The 15,821-nt window shown below is 50.3% G+C and overlaps 1 protein-coding gene across 2 annotated transcripts; it reads right to left on the reverse strand.

Annotated features, from left to right (window-relative positions):
- Positions 1-646: 646 nt before the first annotated feature.
- On the reverse strand, positions 647-15,703 carry ZNF280D (zinc finger protein 280D). 2 transcript variants are annotated; one of them, XM_087703899.1, is made up of 20 exons: positions 15,413-15,703; positions 14,245-14,399; positions 13,770-13,835; positions 13,383-13,681; positions 12,797-12,890; positions 12,194-12,334; positions 11,820-11,923; positions 10,905-11,131; positions 10,295-10,452; positions 9,557-9,657; positions 9,288-9,434; positions 8,697-8,831; positions 7,610-7,932; positions 7,308-7,445; positions 6,702-6,764; positions 6,351-6,469; positions 5,978-6,017; positions 4,591-4,639; positions 3,758-3,813; positions 647-3,025 (listed from the first exon to the last, which is right to left on the reverse strand). In XM_087703899.1, exons 2-20 carry the CDS (start codon positions 14,390-14,392, stop codon positions 1,501-1,503), a joined length of 3,933 nt encoding a protein of 1,310 aa, XP_087560025.1. In that variant the 5' UTR covers positions 14,393-14,399; positions 15,413-15,703; the 3' UTR covers positions 647-1,500. The 2 variants fall into 2 exon arrangements, with proteins under 2 accessions (XP_087560025.1, XP_087560024.1); XM_087703898.1 differs by lacking the exon at positions 13,770-13,835 and having other exon boundaries at positions 15,413-15,550.
- Between the last annotated feature and the right edge of the window lie 118 nt (positions 15,704-15,821).

Below are 15,821 nucleotides of genomic sequence, written 5' to 3' on the forward strand. Positions count from 1 at the left end.
TCGGCCGCCCCCGAGCCCTGGGCCGAAGGAGGCTCCCGCGGCAGGACTGGGAGCGAGGGCCGCCCGAGCCTCCTGGTGAGGCCCAGCCGACCGAGGGCGGGGGGATTCCGGCCTCCCGGCAGGTGCTACCACCCACCCGGCCTCAAGGCTGCCCGTTGCCCGCCTCCCCCTCTGCTCGGCCGCCTAGACAGCATTCCCTGCCCCCCCCCCTCCCCTCCTTTGCAGCCCGCTGGCCGTGGCCTGCAGTGGCTCCGTCGGCCGGTGGTTCCGATGCGGGCTTCTTTGTCCTATTGCTTTTAAATTTGTACCTCAGGAATGCGCAAGTTGGGCAGCCTTTTCCACCCTTCCAATGAACGAAGAGGGAGGCTGCCAGGCTCTTCCCAGCAGCCTCTTTCTCTTTTCACGGGTGACCAGCCCAAGATCTGCATCTCCTTCACGTTTACTCAAAGGTGGTTGTGCCTGAAGGCGTCTCTCCAGCATTGGAAGGGGAAGGAAAGCAGCCTTGCCTCAGAATGTGTGGTGCCTTCTATGCCTCTGTGCCCAGCTTAAGCAGTTTCTAAACGCATTCCTTCTGGGGAGCAAGCATAGAACCCGAGACTCCTCCCATAGCCAGTTTCAAAAACATGAAAAGGAACAAAACCAGTAGTAATTTCTTGCAAATATTTACTCCAAAATATGTACATTGGTGTCTTAACGGAAACTCAAAACATTTAAGTTCATAAAAACAAACTTCAAAGGTTCAAAATCACTTTCTACAAGATTTAGAGCAGCATTTTAGTTAAGCGTGTTAATATTGAAAATGCAAACTATTAAATCATGTTATACATTCCTTCACTAGCTACAGTATATCAAGGATTTTCATGCCACCCCACCCCACCCTTTCCATTTGTTTGACTTAAATTTGGTTCCAAAATCCCTCTTCAGTATCTGACTTAAATGCTTCCAAATTTATTCCTCCTCCTTTTGGTAACAGATTACATCATTTTAGCTTAGCGTTTCTTTCAAGCCACTTTTTATTTTCTGGGCCTGCCGTTAACAGAAAGAATAAAAGAGTGACTGCCCCAAAGGAAGAGCCGCAGCCCACCTTCGCTACACAGGTATGTACAATTTTGTTCTGCTGGCACACAGAGAAACTCACAAGTATATTTATAACCATCCACTTTCACTGAAAGTTTTAAGGTGAACTCAGCCTCTTGTAAGATCACACTGATCCAGAGGTACTCAAACTGTTGCCATTGATGGGATGAGAATGCAACCCCCCCCCTCCAGGATTTCCCTTTGAGTGTTCTTCTGGTGCATAATCTGGTGTTTTCCTTTTAATGTGGCTTCTGTAAGAGCCCTTACTTTGAATCCAGTAACACCTTTTCCTCCGGCTTCACATATTGTAAACAGTCAGTCTTCTTCTGGGCTTTCTGCCTACCTAATTTGCAACAGGCAAGCTGCACCCCGTCTCACCTGTTTCATATTTCATAATCTGTGTTGTCAAGGCAAAGTCCTCCTTCAGCTGGTTTCATCGTTGGCTTCCTCCTGGTTACTGGTTAAGTCCTCTTGGTTTGGGCTGCTGCCGCCTCCAGAAGAAAGGTCAGCCGGCTCAGAACCGAGCCCGGTTTTCTTGGCTGAGGCCGGGGCGCCTCCCTTTTGCTGCAAGATCTCAGTGGCCTCGTGCTCAAGCACCTCGGAGGGAGTCAACGGCTCCAGGTGAATGCTGCCTTGCTCGCTCGCATCGGAATGGGCAGAGTCGGGCTCTCCCCTTCTTCGCAAGAACTGTTCAAAACTGACCTCTTCCTCATTGGATACCAGCGGAGTAGAATCCATGTTCACATCTGCCAGCTGAGCTTCCTCTAAACTGGCCACCTTTGTCTGAACGTCAGAGCCTGTCCACTCTGAACAAGCGCTGCTTTTATTGCTTTCAAGCTCGGTTGGTTCTGCTTCTCCTTGCTTGTCAAAAACTGCCTTTCCACAAGAGCTCTCCAATACATTTTCTTGCAACTCTGGAATAGTACTGTTTTTCACAGCGGACGAAGAGGGACTTCCTTCATGCTCATCCGCAGCTGGGTTTCCAAGAGGATCCCTCACCATTCCGGTTGGAGAGTTTTTTGAAAAGGTGCAAAGCTCAGCAATGGAGGATTCATCTCCAACCAATTCAGAGACACTTCCTCCACATTGTACAGTTACAGACGTGGCTTTGTCCCCCTCTTCAATTCTGTCCTCGCCTCCTTCACCTGCGAGATCTTCAGAACCATCTGAATGAGCCGAGTCCCCTGAAGAAAAAGCGTCTTCTATTCTTTCACCCTTGCAAACTAAAAGTCCAACATCACAATTGTTTCTTGTAGCATCGGCATCCCTTGCTGCTTCTGGCACTGTGGAGTCGCTTGAACCGGCTGGGAGTTCCGACCCAGAGGAGCTTTCTGTAGCGGTGGTGTTCCCGTCCTGCTCAGCAGCCAGAGGGCCAAAGTCATTCTGACTCGGGGGGCAGCAGTCTTCGGCAAGACCCACCTTACTTGGACTGCCTATCAATTCGGAAGCGCAAGCACCTTCTGGGACTGGCAAACTGGCTTTGCTTTTAGCAGCTACAAGACTGGGGTTTTCTGGATGTGCGGAACCCTTTATGCTGCTATCTGTGGAACAGCTATGAGGTTCTGAAGTGGCCGCAGCTGACAGCAACACAGGGCCTTCCTTTTGTACATCGGAAAGGTAACCCTCCATGTGCTTCCCAGGGCTGGTAGCGCTGCTTTCTTCTGGGCAGGCTGCTTCAGGTTCTGGGCCAGAAACTGGGTCGTCTTCTTCAAGAAGAGATGGTTTTCCTTCAGACCTGGCCGCTGGCACACTTTCCTCCTGATTTTCAAGGCCCCCAAGAGCCCCTCTTATTGCAGGGCTCCTAGAGCAGGCTTCAAACTCTGAACTAAATCTATTTTCTGGAACTGGCCTTTCAGTTCCTTCACTGTCTGCAGCTAAAGTAGTGTCAGTGTTCTCCTTTCCAGGAAGATCTGCATGTGTTTCTCTCACAGACCCCTTCATCTGCGGGCTGAAAAGCAATATAAGCACTTTAATTACATGAATATAATAAAACATGCTAATTGCTTCAGCCTGTGGGGGTTCTGTGGGGAGGGGTCCTATGTCCCCATCTTCACAGTTATAGAATGTCAGAGGGCTCTTCCTCTGTCATTCTCACCCTGGCCAGGCAGGTGATGCTCCTGCCCCCTGCTGGCTCAACGCCTGAAGGCTGGGAGATGTATGAGGTGAGCAGGCTGAGCCTGAGAGAGGAAGGGGTCAGACAAGATTCATTCGCGGGTAAAACCCTTTGCGCTCACAAGAGATCCAAGTCCCACCACATTGAATTCCATTGGCTCCTGATTCCCTGTGCTGGACAGTTCTGACCCAAACTCAACGATGAGGAGTCGGGACCTGCCCTCTCTCGAGTCTCTGTAGGGCATGCTCTGGATGGGGCTGTGGCACAGTCTGGTGATCCTGTTGGGCCTGCAGTTCCTGCTTAAAGACCAGGTGACATCTCTGCTGGGGAAGGGGGGGGGGTCTCCGGAGCACATGGGACCAAGAGCAGGATACTGCTCGCAACCTTTAAAGCAACCACCTATTTCCCTGGGTCTCCCACCTGTTGTGCGATTCAGAGAAAAGAGGCACTTTGCTGCCTCCCAGTCCAAAGAACCAACGGCCCTACGTTTCACCACACTCCCCGCATATGATTTAAACAGGCAGAAACATATTCGCATTTTAGTTTGTGAAAGATCTAACTTTTTACCTTTCTGAAATGCATGCTTCCCCTTGTTCTTCACATACAGTGGGCACCAAATGCTTCTAAAAAAGAAAAAGAGCACAATATCACATAGCATCGTATTTTCCCTCAAGGTCCACATTTAATGCCATGAACGAATGCAACCCACAGAAGCTGGACCCCTGACAGAGGGACCAACGACCGGCATTGCCACAGAAACACCACAAGAAGAAAACATGCAGGCGTGGAGGCACCAACGATCTACATCAGCCACAAGATAAAGTAAGCCAGCTGGAAGAAACCACTCCGAGGGGAGAGAAAAGCAGGTGGAGCAGACAGGTGAGGGAGGGAAAAGAGCAAGGGTGCACTGGGACCGACAGAAAAGGTGGGCGGCTGGGGGATGGGACGCACTCCCAAGCGGATTAGGCAACAGGTAGTACCAGATTCTGCTCCTGGCTGGATTTTTACATTCAGCACTGCTGTTTCCTATCTGCTTCCTTCTGAGGTGGAATTTCCCCCTCCCTCCTGCACCCCCCCCCCTCCTCTCTAAGGACACGAATGGACTACAGCCAGGTCTGAGGAGGTTTTTCTTCCTCCACGTTAAAAGATGTTAATGGAACATTGTGCTACTGGCACAGAGAACGAAAAGGCTGCTTTTTAAAAATTCCTTATTAAGAATAAGATTACCATTTGTAAAGCTTCTCATCTGAAAAATTGAAAACGGACGCTGTATTTGAAAGCTGTGTATTATTGCCCTGTGGATTATTTAATTGTCACCATTATGGCCGAAATTAAACATCTACTAAAAACTTTCAATAGATATGGCCACACAAAAGTTTTAAGACAAAAAAAGGGACTACCTCTGATTTTTCTTCAATTTCGTCGTTCAATAATGCATCCTTTGCTAGGCTAAAGGACAAAACAACACTGGTTAGCTTTAATGTTGATAATATGATGTCTAAAACTACATGAAAACACACTAGCATGTACTTGTTTGACTCTTCCACTTCCCATAAAAGCACGCAACTGCCACGGAATTGTCTGTTATTTGTCTCCTGCCAGTGGTTTGGTCAAGGTGACATTTCCCTGGTAACCCCACTTAAAAGGTGTCCCACTCCATTGCAAGCTCAAACCAGAAAAGATGTCCAGCCACACCTGCTCCCTTGTTCATCCTTTCCGCAAGAAGCAGGACCTGCTAAAGTTGCACCTTTAAGGCGAGGGGCTTCACCACCTCCGCCTTGTCTCTCTGGGGCAGGTTCTCCTGCAGTGGAGCAGCGTTGCAAGGACGGAAGCCAAGAAAGACAAGGGAAGGGACAGCCTAGAGCGCCTCGGTCAGGGCCTGTGGGGGCTGCTTTTGCCAATCTCAGGTTCTTCTTTGCTACGCCAGGCAAGGGCTGCTCCTCCCTTCACCTGCTTAGTCTACAGCTCTTGTGAAGAAACAATAGGAGCTGAGGGAAGTGGAAAGGAATGGCTGCCTCCTCCTCGCCACACCTTTGTGGTTGTAGCAGGTGAACCAAAAGAAGTGGGGGAGCCTTCAGCTCCATCAGTGCACCTTGCCCAAAGAAGGCGGCTATTCTGGAACGCTCTGGGCCCAAAAGGCAAGACCTCCATTTGTCACTCACAGCAGAGATTTTCAAATCCAGCCTAGATTAGCTGTATATTCTTCAGATGTATTGCTTCTAAACAGCTTATCACATCACCAAGATTCATTTTTAATTCCTCTGCATGGATAGTGAGAAAGGCGTGTCTTTTATAAAACCAGGTGCATTCATCACTTTCTGGAACCCAATTTCACTTTTCAAAGGCTTTTTGCTCAAAGAAATTGCCGATCCCGGGTATCTTCTTTGCCGATACAGGGAAAAGTGAAACCCAACGGCCCCCAGCGCTTCATTAAACCTCAGTGCAACTTGTGGGCCAGGAGAGGCTTCGCCAGTGAGGCCTTGGGATGCAAAGCATCTGCCAACATTGACGTCGCTCACTCCTTGTGCCATCTCCACTACTTTCAGAGGACAAATAGCATTGGCCTGGGTCCAGCTATTTTCAAAACTTCCAGATTAGAGGGAGGGAACCTAAGCACCATTAGAGGGGAGGTCCCATGCTTGCTAACACAACATGAAAAAAGAGATGTGCTTATCTAATCAGGAGCACAGCGAAACTTGCTTTTCCACAGCCTTTGTCTACATAAGGAACAAGTGGAAAACCTTCACATCCACCCAGCTGACCAAACAATTAATTTCAAAAACTCACCCAGAAACAGCAGCAGCAGCAGTGAAGCAACCCACGGGAACTAGAAGGGAAAAAGAGAATTCAATATTCAAGGTACCCTGTTTTCCTGAAAATAAGACCCCCCTGGATAATAAGCCCAATCGAGCTTTTGAGCGCATGCGCTAAAAGAAGCCCGCCCTTGAAAATAAGACCTCCCTGAAAATACTGCAACACAACTGCAGCCATGAGGTGACCATCTCTTGCACCTCAAAAATAATAAGACCTCCCCGAAAATAAGGCCAAGTGCTAATTTGGGGGGGTCAAAAGAAAATAAGACCTGTCTTATTTTCAGGGAAACACGGTAACACCAGTGTGTCATTGCAACAACTGAAGCCAAGGCCCCAGAAACACTTACCATGTTCTACAATCACTTGGCAGCTATGAGTTTGGCTTTCATTAAGGTGGGTGGCCATCTTGTCCAAGCCAGAATCGTCCGTCAAGAAATCACAGTTAAGACAAACCACAGTGGTGCCCCTGGGGAGGAAGCCATTGGAAGGAGGTGAGCTCTCCAAATTCCTCTCCCGGAGGTCAACGGAGCTGTTGGCCCCTCCTTGCCCCACAACCCTACAGCCCCCCCCCCCCCCCCCGGGCCAACAGTCTTGCACTGCTCAGGCAGGAGGCTTTGCCCCCAGGGAAGCAGTTAGAATGGCACTGCACACTACCAGAAGTGCAGTGCTTAAATAAAATAAAATTAGAAGATGGTTACCTCAGTTCATCTGAATGTGTTTTATAAATCCAAAATCTTTTAGTTTGTCGAGTACTATGAAAGCTACAAAGAAACAGAGTGCCTTAAATTGGATTCCTGATAAAAACGACTTGTTTCTATCATACAATATACATTTAAAAAGCTAGTCACGTGGTTTGTGTGCTGCATCTTTTATAAAGAACCACATTCCGTGCCATTGCAATTAACAAGAAATTAAAAAAAAGGAACCCAACCCCAGGTTCACTTGAGAACAAATTCTAGCGGCTCCCTCCCTCCCTCCCTCCCTCCCTGGCATCCTAGTACGGCCCCAGCTGTGTTCTTCCCCACCAGCTGCAGGGCATCTGGGGCAATTCATCCAGGAGCAGCAGCCACATAGGGAGTCAGGGAAACGAGGGGTTTTACTCCGTCAATGTTGGTACTTGGGGATTAAGGCAGCTCATTTTACTGTGAGCAACAGCGGATTCTGTAGCTAAACAACCCAACTCGACCAAGGCAGAAGCTGCTAGCTGGAAGGCTAAGCGGGGAAGCCTGGCAGCACGGAGCCTTCCCTTCCCATCTCAAGGCTTTCCGTCTCCCTTGCCCGGACTGGAACTCAAGGTCGCTTACCCCATCATGTGGTTCACGTAAGCTTTACTGCAACTGGTGCTGTATCTGCACAAACTGCAGCGCACATACGACGGGAAGTGGCTTGCGAAAGTCCGGATGTCTGAGTAACACTCAATGCACTTTTGAATGCTGGGACACCTAAGGTTAACCAACATCTCAATTAATTATCAAAGAGTAAGGTAACGTCTGCTAGGGTGAGGCTGGCTTAGCTTAAACCATGGAGCCCGAGGTGGAGGCCATGTGGACCTGCAGAAGCCCCAGGGGGGGCTGCAAGGCTTCTAGCCACCCCTGAGAAGAGTTACCTCAGGTTGTTTAGCGCTGTATTTGCAACCTTGTTTGCTTTCTTGCTGCCGCCACCGCTGCTGCCGCTGCTGCCGCTGCTGCTGCCGCCGCCGCTGTGGTTCTTGCTTCCCCCGCTGCCGTCTGTCCCCGGGAGCAGCTTCTTCTGCACGCTCAGCGGCTTCAGCTTGGCCTTTCCCTTGCAACTGGCAGCCGGCTTGTTCTGAGCTTTGCCGTTTGCTGCTTTAGTTCCAGGAGACAACAGCAAGGCGGAGGTGTTTGTGCTGGCGGGAGACGTCGTCACAGAGGCAGGTTGAAGAGACCCAGACGAGGCTCTAATTGTAACCTAGAATGGGAGACTTCGTTTCAGTCTTCACTGCCTCACAAAAGCTGATCTGCCTCGTCAGATTTCAAAAGGAATTTGGGCAATCCTTGTTTTTTCAATACGCAAAGTAGCCCCAGCACAAGGCAGCGGAGTCCTCTGGAGGCCCCCGGGGAGCTGGGTGGCCGCAGGGTCTCCGCCCAACCAGCCTCCGTGCAATTTCAGCAGAGCAAGAACCAAAGGAAACCGTTTCTTTCTTCCCCACCCTCCCCGGGCTCTTCTCCTGGGGGCTCAGCATTCTCATGTGGCGCTCCCAGACAGCCACATTCCAAGGCTGGATCCCACGGTCAAACCAAAAAGCAGCTAGAATCCAATCACCAGCCTGCTACAAGACAAGCGACGTCTCCCATCAGCTACCCGGAGCAAGACACCATCGCAAAGCGTCTGTGTTCTGCCTAAGCCTCCAAAGAGGAGGATATGGACATGGCCAAAGGAATCCAGAGATTTTTATGTCACGATTGACAAGTGAAAAGCAACTTAACGAAACTATTTCTTCCCTGAGACACCACCACCGTCATCCTGAAGAAAAGCAGCAGGCATTGCTCTGGAGGAGCTGCAGGCAAAGAATCCTTAAGAGCAGAGAGTACCAAAGGGGTCTCTCGGGCCGCAGCCAGTGGGAGCGGCCGGACAAGGCCCTGCTGACAGCCTGGCTGAAGACTGCCCCGCCTGGACAAGCAGAAGGAAGACCTTCCTGAGCTATTCACACATCGCACCCTCCACCCACTTACTTTGGTTCCTGGAGGCAAGCCCTCCAACTGCACAGGCTTTTTGAATGTCCGATGATGCTGAGATTTGTGGTCCAGTTTTTCTTTGGAGGTCAGGAACTGGAGTCTACATTTGGTACAGCGATGTATTCCTTTTTTCTTTAGAAAAAGAGGGGGGGGGGAAGGAGGGGGTAGAAGCATTTGGTTGCTCATCCCAGAATAAGACGACAGACCACTGAATCCACAAGGGACCTAATGCAACGTTGCAAGAGGATCTGACAGTATTAAAATCATGGCCACTTGCAACCACGCCTACAAAGGGGATTTAAGGACATTCAGCATTCCATCTCAAAGACATTCACACTGAGTTGGGAAGCCCAACAGCCTCTCATCTCTCGACCTTCACTTTAGTCTTCTCCGCCTTGGCCATAACCAGCGCTTTGTCCTGCATTAGCTGTGCCCAAAAGTCTCCCGGGCGGGTTTCAAGCAAGACGGCCAGCAGCCACAGGGCCCTGCGCAGGAGAGGCAGCTGGGCGGCCCCCTTTTGTGGGGCGGGTGTGGGGGTTAACAATTCTTTGGGCCCCACTTACCTTCCTTAAAGATTACAAATGTTACCTGATGTCTCATAAAATGGTGCATGTAAGGTGCCCCAATTTTAATAACTTTAAGGCAAAATGGGCAAAGCAGGTTCTTTGTGTTTTCATGAATGGATCTGAAGTGTTTCTCCACATCTGAAAATGCTGATGATCTGTAATTGCAAACCTAAACATCAATATAAAGAGGGAGGGGGGAATATTTACTTCTAACGGCTCTTCTTAGGAACAAGGAAACATAGTTAACCATATGTACAAGGGGGGGGGGGGGAAAGGGGGGGTTGGGAGTACCTGGCAGACATAAGGCATTTCCCCAGGCTTGTGATTGTCTTTCATGTGCTGCAACAGAACTTGCTCAGTTTCAAAAGAGAGTTCACAGATTTTGCAAATAGCTAAAAAAGAAAATAGGCATCAACTGAACTTTAAAAAAAACCAGAACACAGGAGTGACATCATACTGGCGTCTGTGATTCTGCGAGGACTCTGAAAGGGTGCTTTATAGCCCATGTGGCCCCACTGGTCCCAGGAGGGCAGTTGGAGTGCTTGGCAACCTCTTTGCAGTTCCTGCATCCCACTGAAGGGGCTCCCTTCCACGCATGGAGGACAGCCGACAGTCCTTCAGCAGGGCCCAGAGACTGGAGGCAGTGGAGAAGCTGTGCAGTTAGATGAGCAAAGAGGTGGGCAGTCTCTGATAGGTGGGAGGCCCTGGGAAGTCCAGATTCGGGTCCCAGTTGTGTCTATAAGTCAAATTACTATCTGTAATTTTGCTTCTAAGTGAAAGCAAACTAATGAATATTATTTATGACATAGATATGACAGGTTAACTATTTTAATTACTTGAACTGTCGTATCCACATCAGAAGCTGTATTTACTTTTTAGTTAAGTCTGGGGGTGAAGTTGATATTATTGTTTTCTCCATCAATGGGCAGACAGCTGAGAACTTCCGGATTCGGTTCACCGTCTGAACCCAAAGTCTACCAAGGTCCTTGTCTGTGGATTGTCTCGCCCCTCCCACCCAGAAGAACTCACTGGAGGACTCGTGAGGCGTGTGGGTGCTTTCGATGTGGCACTGCAGCTGAAAGGGGGTAGGAAACTGACGGTAGCAGTGCTGGCAGGTGGTGTGGCTCTCCCAGCTCTCACTGTTCTGCTTCTCGAGCTCCAAATGATGCTTCATGTGGTTCATAAATCTGGGAGGAAGAGTTTACAGTTCAAGCACGTTTCTAAAGGGAAACCTTTAATTCCACACACCGAGGAGGGATGGAGCCTTCTGTTTGGCACATGGTTTCAACGGATACCCCTCTGGCTGCTGGCCCCAGGGGAAACCTTTGCACAAGTAAATGGTTAATTCCTCTATCAGGTGAGCAGAACCCAAAGTACCAGAAAAATAGTACATTAAAGCATGTACTAGAAGTAGATGAAAACTGGAGGGACTTAAAAGATTCCAGTTATGAACCAAAAAGGTCAGGAGGTTTATTTAGCAGAACTATTTGAAGGAATGCAAAATCAGATCTGCTAAAATTAAAAATAAACAACACCGACACACGAAGAAGCAAAGTAATGCTTAGGCCTGCAACCCCCCAAAGCTTCGGCTGCCCCAAAGCTTCAGGTCAGAACTGGGCCACTGCCAGGCTAGAAATACCTGATGTTGCTTTTGAGGACTTTCATGCAGCTGGCACACTTGAAAGTCGTGTGGGTCTTCTGCTCTTGGCGCACTTGCTGGAGGTTCCCTTCGTGCTTGCCATAATAGAAGTCATTAACCAACATGATCAATTTCCCCTTTTCTGCTTCAGCAATTTTAGGTGACAGACCTGAGCAGTCCGTTTTGGTTATTCCCGGAAAGGTGTGCACCATATCAGGACAGCAATACTGAAAAGACCAACAACTACCATAAATTTTGAACAAAGGTGTTTGCTGAATTGTTAGGAAATCACTAAGAAGCTAATCAAGATGCCTTCCCAGGCTTTTAGCAAAATCGGGTATCTTGAATTCAGAAGGCTATTGAAAGAATATCATCAGTATTTATTGTAAATGCGGATAATCCTAAATTCATGGCAAATTAATATGCTACCATGAAATGAAAATTGCTTCTGGGGAAAAACAGGCAGAAAATTAAGACAACCAGTACGTCTTAAGGGAGCAAACATAAGACAATGTGAGAAAAAAATCCCCACAAGGAAGGAAGGAAAAATCCCACAGAAGTCATCGCTCCCACCAGGTTGCATAGAGTTTTCCACTCTCCAACCTCATCTGAGCCTCATTTCAGCTGCTGCTGCAGCAGTCTAGGCTGTGACTTGTAAGAGTGGATTTAGTGGGCGTTTTCTCACTGGAATGGAGACACAGGTTCAGCTCAAACAAAAATGTGGCAGCCAAACAAGCTATTTTAAATGGTATCTGTGCCAGGCAAATGGGAGAAACCACAAGAAAACACAGTCGCCTTCCAATCTATACTAAGAATACAAAACAGAATAAAATAGTCCCAGATTTTATGTTTAGAAATATATAACTCAACATTATATCTATAATTGTATTTTACTTCCATCCTGAAGATATTTACCTTTATATGATTTTTTAAAGGCTCCAAAAGGTTAAAATGAATATTACATTTTGGGCATGCCTGTGGAAAAGGGGCTCCATTCTTAATATTACTTGAAGCAACATCTGTGGAAAAATAAAATGGGATATGTTGTTATTTAATGTGTGTTTGAATATATGAGACAGATATGTCAAATTCATTATCCAAAAGCATTCTTTAAGCCATTTGACCGTTCACTGGAAGTGAATGAAGCCCTTATGTGGACTCCCTTTGATCACAAGCTTTGATTCCCCCCACCCCACCCTTCTTGCTAAGTATTTCAGAATGGTCTTTCAAACCCCTTCGGACAAGATTCTCCCCAAAGAAGACATCCGGCGTGTTCTTGGTAGTCTTACCTTTCTCAAGCAGAGCCAGGTCATCTGGAGGTTGAAGAGAGGACAGGAGAGGGGACTCACTCTCAGAGCCCGTTTCGTTAGCCTTGGCCTTTTTGGGAGTGATACTACTGGCTTCAGAAGTGGACGGACGCTTGGACAATCCTAGAAATGTTTTAAAATTTAAATTTTGGCAGCTTTTCATAACCAATTACTCCTCAGTCTCTCGAACCCCAGGCCAGGTTACTAAGCGACCCTAAAGGCATAATAAGGTTGGTCCACAGAGACAGCCCACGCTGCCATCCAAGCCATTTTTTTCTCACTTCGTTCAGCAGGACTGCCATACTAGGAAGGCCCTCCATGCCTTATATCAAAGTCACTGCTATCAAGAGCGTCCCTCCGTGGTTCCCCCCCAGCCTTCCTTAGGCACAATACTTGATGGTCCCTGACTATGAGCGAACCCCACTCCAAGTTACCTCCTAGTTGGCTAATGAAACATCTCCAAGAAAAAAACCAAGCTCAGAAAACCACCAAGGGCCCCACAGCCCCCAACTAAATATTTAGCTTTTTAAGATCCCATTTTTGCATCAAACCACAAGCAAAATGAAAAACCTGATTTGGACATACCCGCCGTGTTCATGGGTGATCCACTCTGGTATTGTGACCCTCCTGAATTCTGCCTTACGCCAAAGGTCAGGCCCGAAGTTCTATCTGGGGTCACCTGTGGAGGACGTGTTCAAGAGCTCAGCCACGGGGCTCTTTGATTCTACAGCCATTTTCTTCAAAAGATTCACACACACAGAGCCAAGTTTACCCTTTCAAGGGTTCTATGCCAGCAAAATGCACTTTCTGTCGGGCCCTTCCCCATTTCCAAAGGCCCACAGAGGGGCTCCAACTGGCCCAGAATCCTCGGTGCTCCTGCCCCGTGTCAACTGCCCCCCTGTGCTCAGAACCCTGGGGGCGATGAGTTCCCTCCCCTCTCGACATGTATGGTTGTGTGACTGTTGTTTACTTTTATTATTTGTATTTTGTTTTTTATGTTCCCCTTTTTCCCCCTTGAATTGTTCGCCGCCCTGAGTCCTCCCGGAGAAGGGCGGCATGCAAATAATAAAATTCTAATTCTAACACAACTATTTCCAGGACACAGCAAGCAGCAGCCCTCACAGGTCAGGGGACTCTTGCTGCCGGCACCATAGGGCAACTCCAAACCTACCCGGTTCAGTGCAACAGGCTGTGCTGTTACGGTGGCCACCGGCCTGGACGCAGACTGGGCTGACGCAGGAATATGTAGATTCCGTGACAAGGACTGGGGAGGGGCAGATATATTGACGGGCTGGGAGATCCCAGCACTAGACTTGGCTCCTTCCTGCGGTGACGAACATCCTGAAAGCGGCTTCTGCAAGACCTGAGATGATCCCGAGATGCTGCTGACGCGTGGCTGTGGCTGAACGGCTAGGGTGCTAGTTGCAGGTCTGCCCGAAGAGTGAAACCCCGGAGAAACAGCCACAGCACCTGCCGTGAGAGCCAGGAAACAAAAGACCAGTTAGACTCAGAAGCGTTCAGAGACTTCAACACTTGGCATCGCTGGAGAACATCATACCTCTTATGGGGGCACCATTCTGCACTCCAATTCTTGATGAATTCGGGTTAACTCTGTTCAATATATCTGTTAAAAATGATCATTACTGCTTTCAGAAATTACAGGAGAAAGAAAATATGCTCAAGGGAAATTATCAATATGTACCTAAAGAAGGAAAGTAACATCTCCCTGTGAAGTTGCCCTAAGTCTTAAAAGTGTTTGCAGTCTTCTCATTCCTGGAAGTTGCAATTGTTCCAAGAATGGACCCAAGAGCATTGTAATCAATTATCCCAGTTTAATTAAATTACATTTACGCTATGATTCCTACCAGTTCAACAGGGTTTTGGAGTGGAACCATTTTGGGCAGACGTGCAAGTTAAGCTTGATCAGCCTATTAGCAACTCCCTCGCAGACTGTGATGACTAACTTTTGAAGCTTGCTCTTCTTTCCCTTGTGCGTGCCCCCCCCCCGCCCCCAGTTCAAAACAGTCCCTTACAGGTATTGGTTGGTTTGGAGCTCAAGAACTCCCCAACAAAGATAGGCTCATCGTCGTCTTCGTCATCATCGTCAACAACAATGGGCTTTGCTTTCTGTTGCCAGGGTTCAAGCTCTTCTTCTTCGCATTCCATGAAAAGCTCTGCCATTGTGGAACTAGAGAGTGAAAATAGCAGCAGGTGGAACAGACCCTTCTATTCTGAAAAGACGACACGGCCGCACTCCTTGCTTAAAGCTGCGGTTTGGGCAGGCCAAGAAAGGGCTCAGGAACCCTACAGCCCAGGCGAACGGCTGCATCTTCACAAAAGGAAACCCAAAGGCTATTTTTTTCTACCTCTGCCCAGCAGACATGCTTTAACCAAGTGTGGCCCCAGAGGTTCCAAAAAGCCCTTGACCTTCATGGATTAGACCAAGCCCAATACTTTAGGCAGCAGGCAGATGGTTGGCCCAGCCCCAGCCGCCCCTTCTCCCTGGGCCCAGCCCAGCTCTCCCCGAAGGAAGAAACTCAGATTTCCTCACGATTTCAGGCTGGCCCAGGCGCCCCAGGACAAAGAATTGCCTAAGAACCAGGCAGTGGCCTTGGGGAACAACCCCTCAACCCGCCCAGGAGGAAAGGCGCGGCGGCCCAGAATTTCAAATCCCAAGAGGCCGCGGGGACCGTCTTCAGAGAGCAAAGCGGTTTCCCAGGAAAGCCCTTCGGGGAGAGAGGAGGGGCTCCCGATAATAGGGCCTCGGCCTTTCCTGCTCCTTTAGCCCAGCATCATCTCCCGGGGGAGCCAAGCGCCAAGGGGCTTCCCCGGACAACCCCCTTCTCTCCCGCCCGAGGCTTCCCCGCACCTTCCCTTCTCTCCGGGGCTTCGCAGCCGGGCTCCAGCCTGGGCGAGACGGAGCCCCCGACCCTTGCGACTCCCCCGCCCCCCTCACTCCCACCGCCCAGCCACCCGGGAGCCCCGGAGGCCGCCCGCCTCCCGTCCCAGGCCTGGCTGCGGGGCCGCTCTATGTCGCCAGCGGGCCTGCTGGGGAAAGAGGCGCGCCGCGACCACCCCGCCGGCCGCCCCCGCCTGCCAGGCCCGCTCGGGGCGGGAGGAGGCCGCGCTCCATCCAAGATGGCGGGGCCGCCAGGGCGCCCTCCCCTGCCGGGCTGCGCGGGGCCGCTGCGGAGGGCTTACCCGGGGGCGCGGCGGGGCTGGCGAGGAGGGCGGCGGCGGCGGCGGCGGCTGGGCCACGAACGGCGGGGGTCGGGACGCACGGAAGCCCCTCCCCTCGGGCGCCCCACGTGGCCGGCGGCGGTGGCGGCGCCCGGCCGGTGTGTCTCCCCGCAGGCGGCGCTGGCCGGTCCGGCGGGTAGGAGACGCGCCCGGCAACTTCCCGCGCGCCAAACCCTCCAGGGCCCCGGCACGTTCGGAAGCGAAGCGCCCGCGCCGCCCTTTGTTTCCCGCGCACGGCCGAGGGGCGTCCCTGGAAACAGCAACCCCCCCCCCCCCTCCGCTCTGCTGGCCGGGCCTGCGAGACGCGGCCCCCAATGAGCGCCGGGGGCGGAGCCACACGCGCCCCGCCCTCCACGGGCCGCTCGGGGGG

This window comes from Thamnophis sirtalis, unplaced genomic scaffold (assembly GCF_051295495.1).
Source record: "Thamnophis sirtalis isolate CommonGarterSnake01/CBP01778 unplaced genomic scaffold, rThaSir2_p1.2 scaffold_2, whole genome shotgun sequence".
Classification (NCBI taxonomy): Eukaryota; Metazoa; Chordata; class Lepidosauria; order Squamata; family Natricidae; genus Thamnophis; species Thamnophis sirtalis.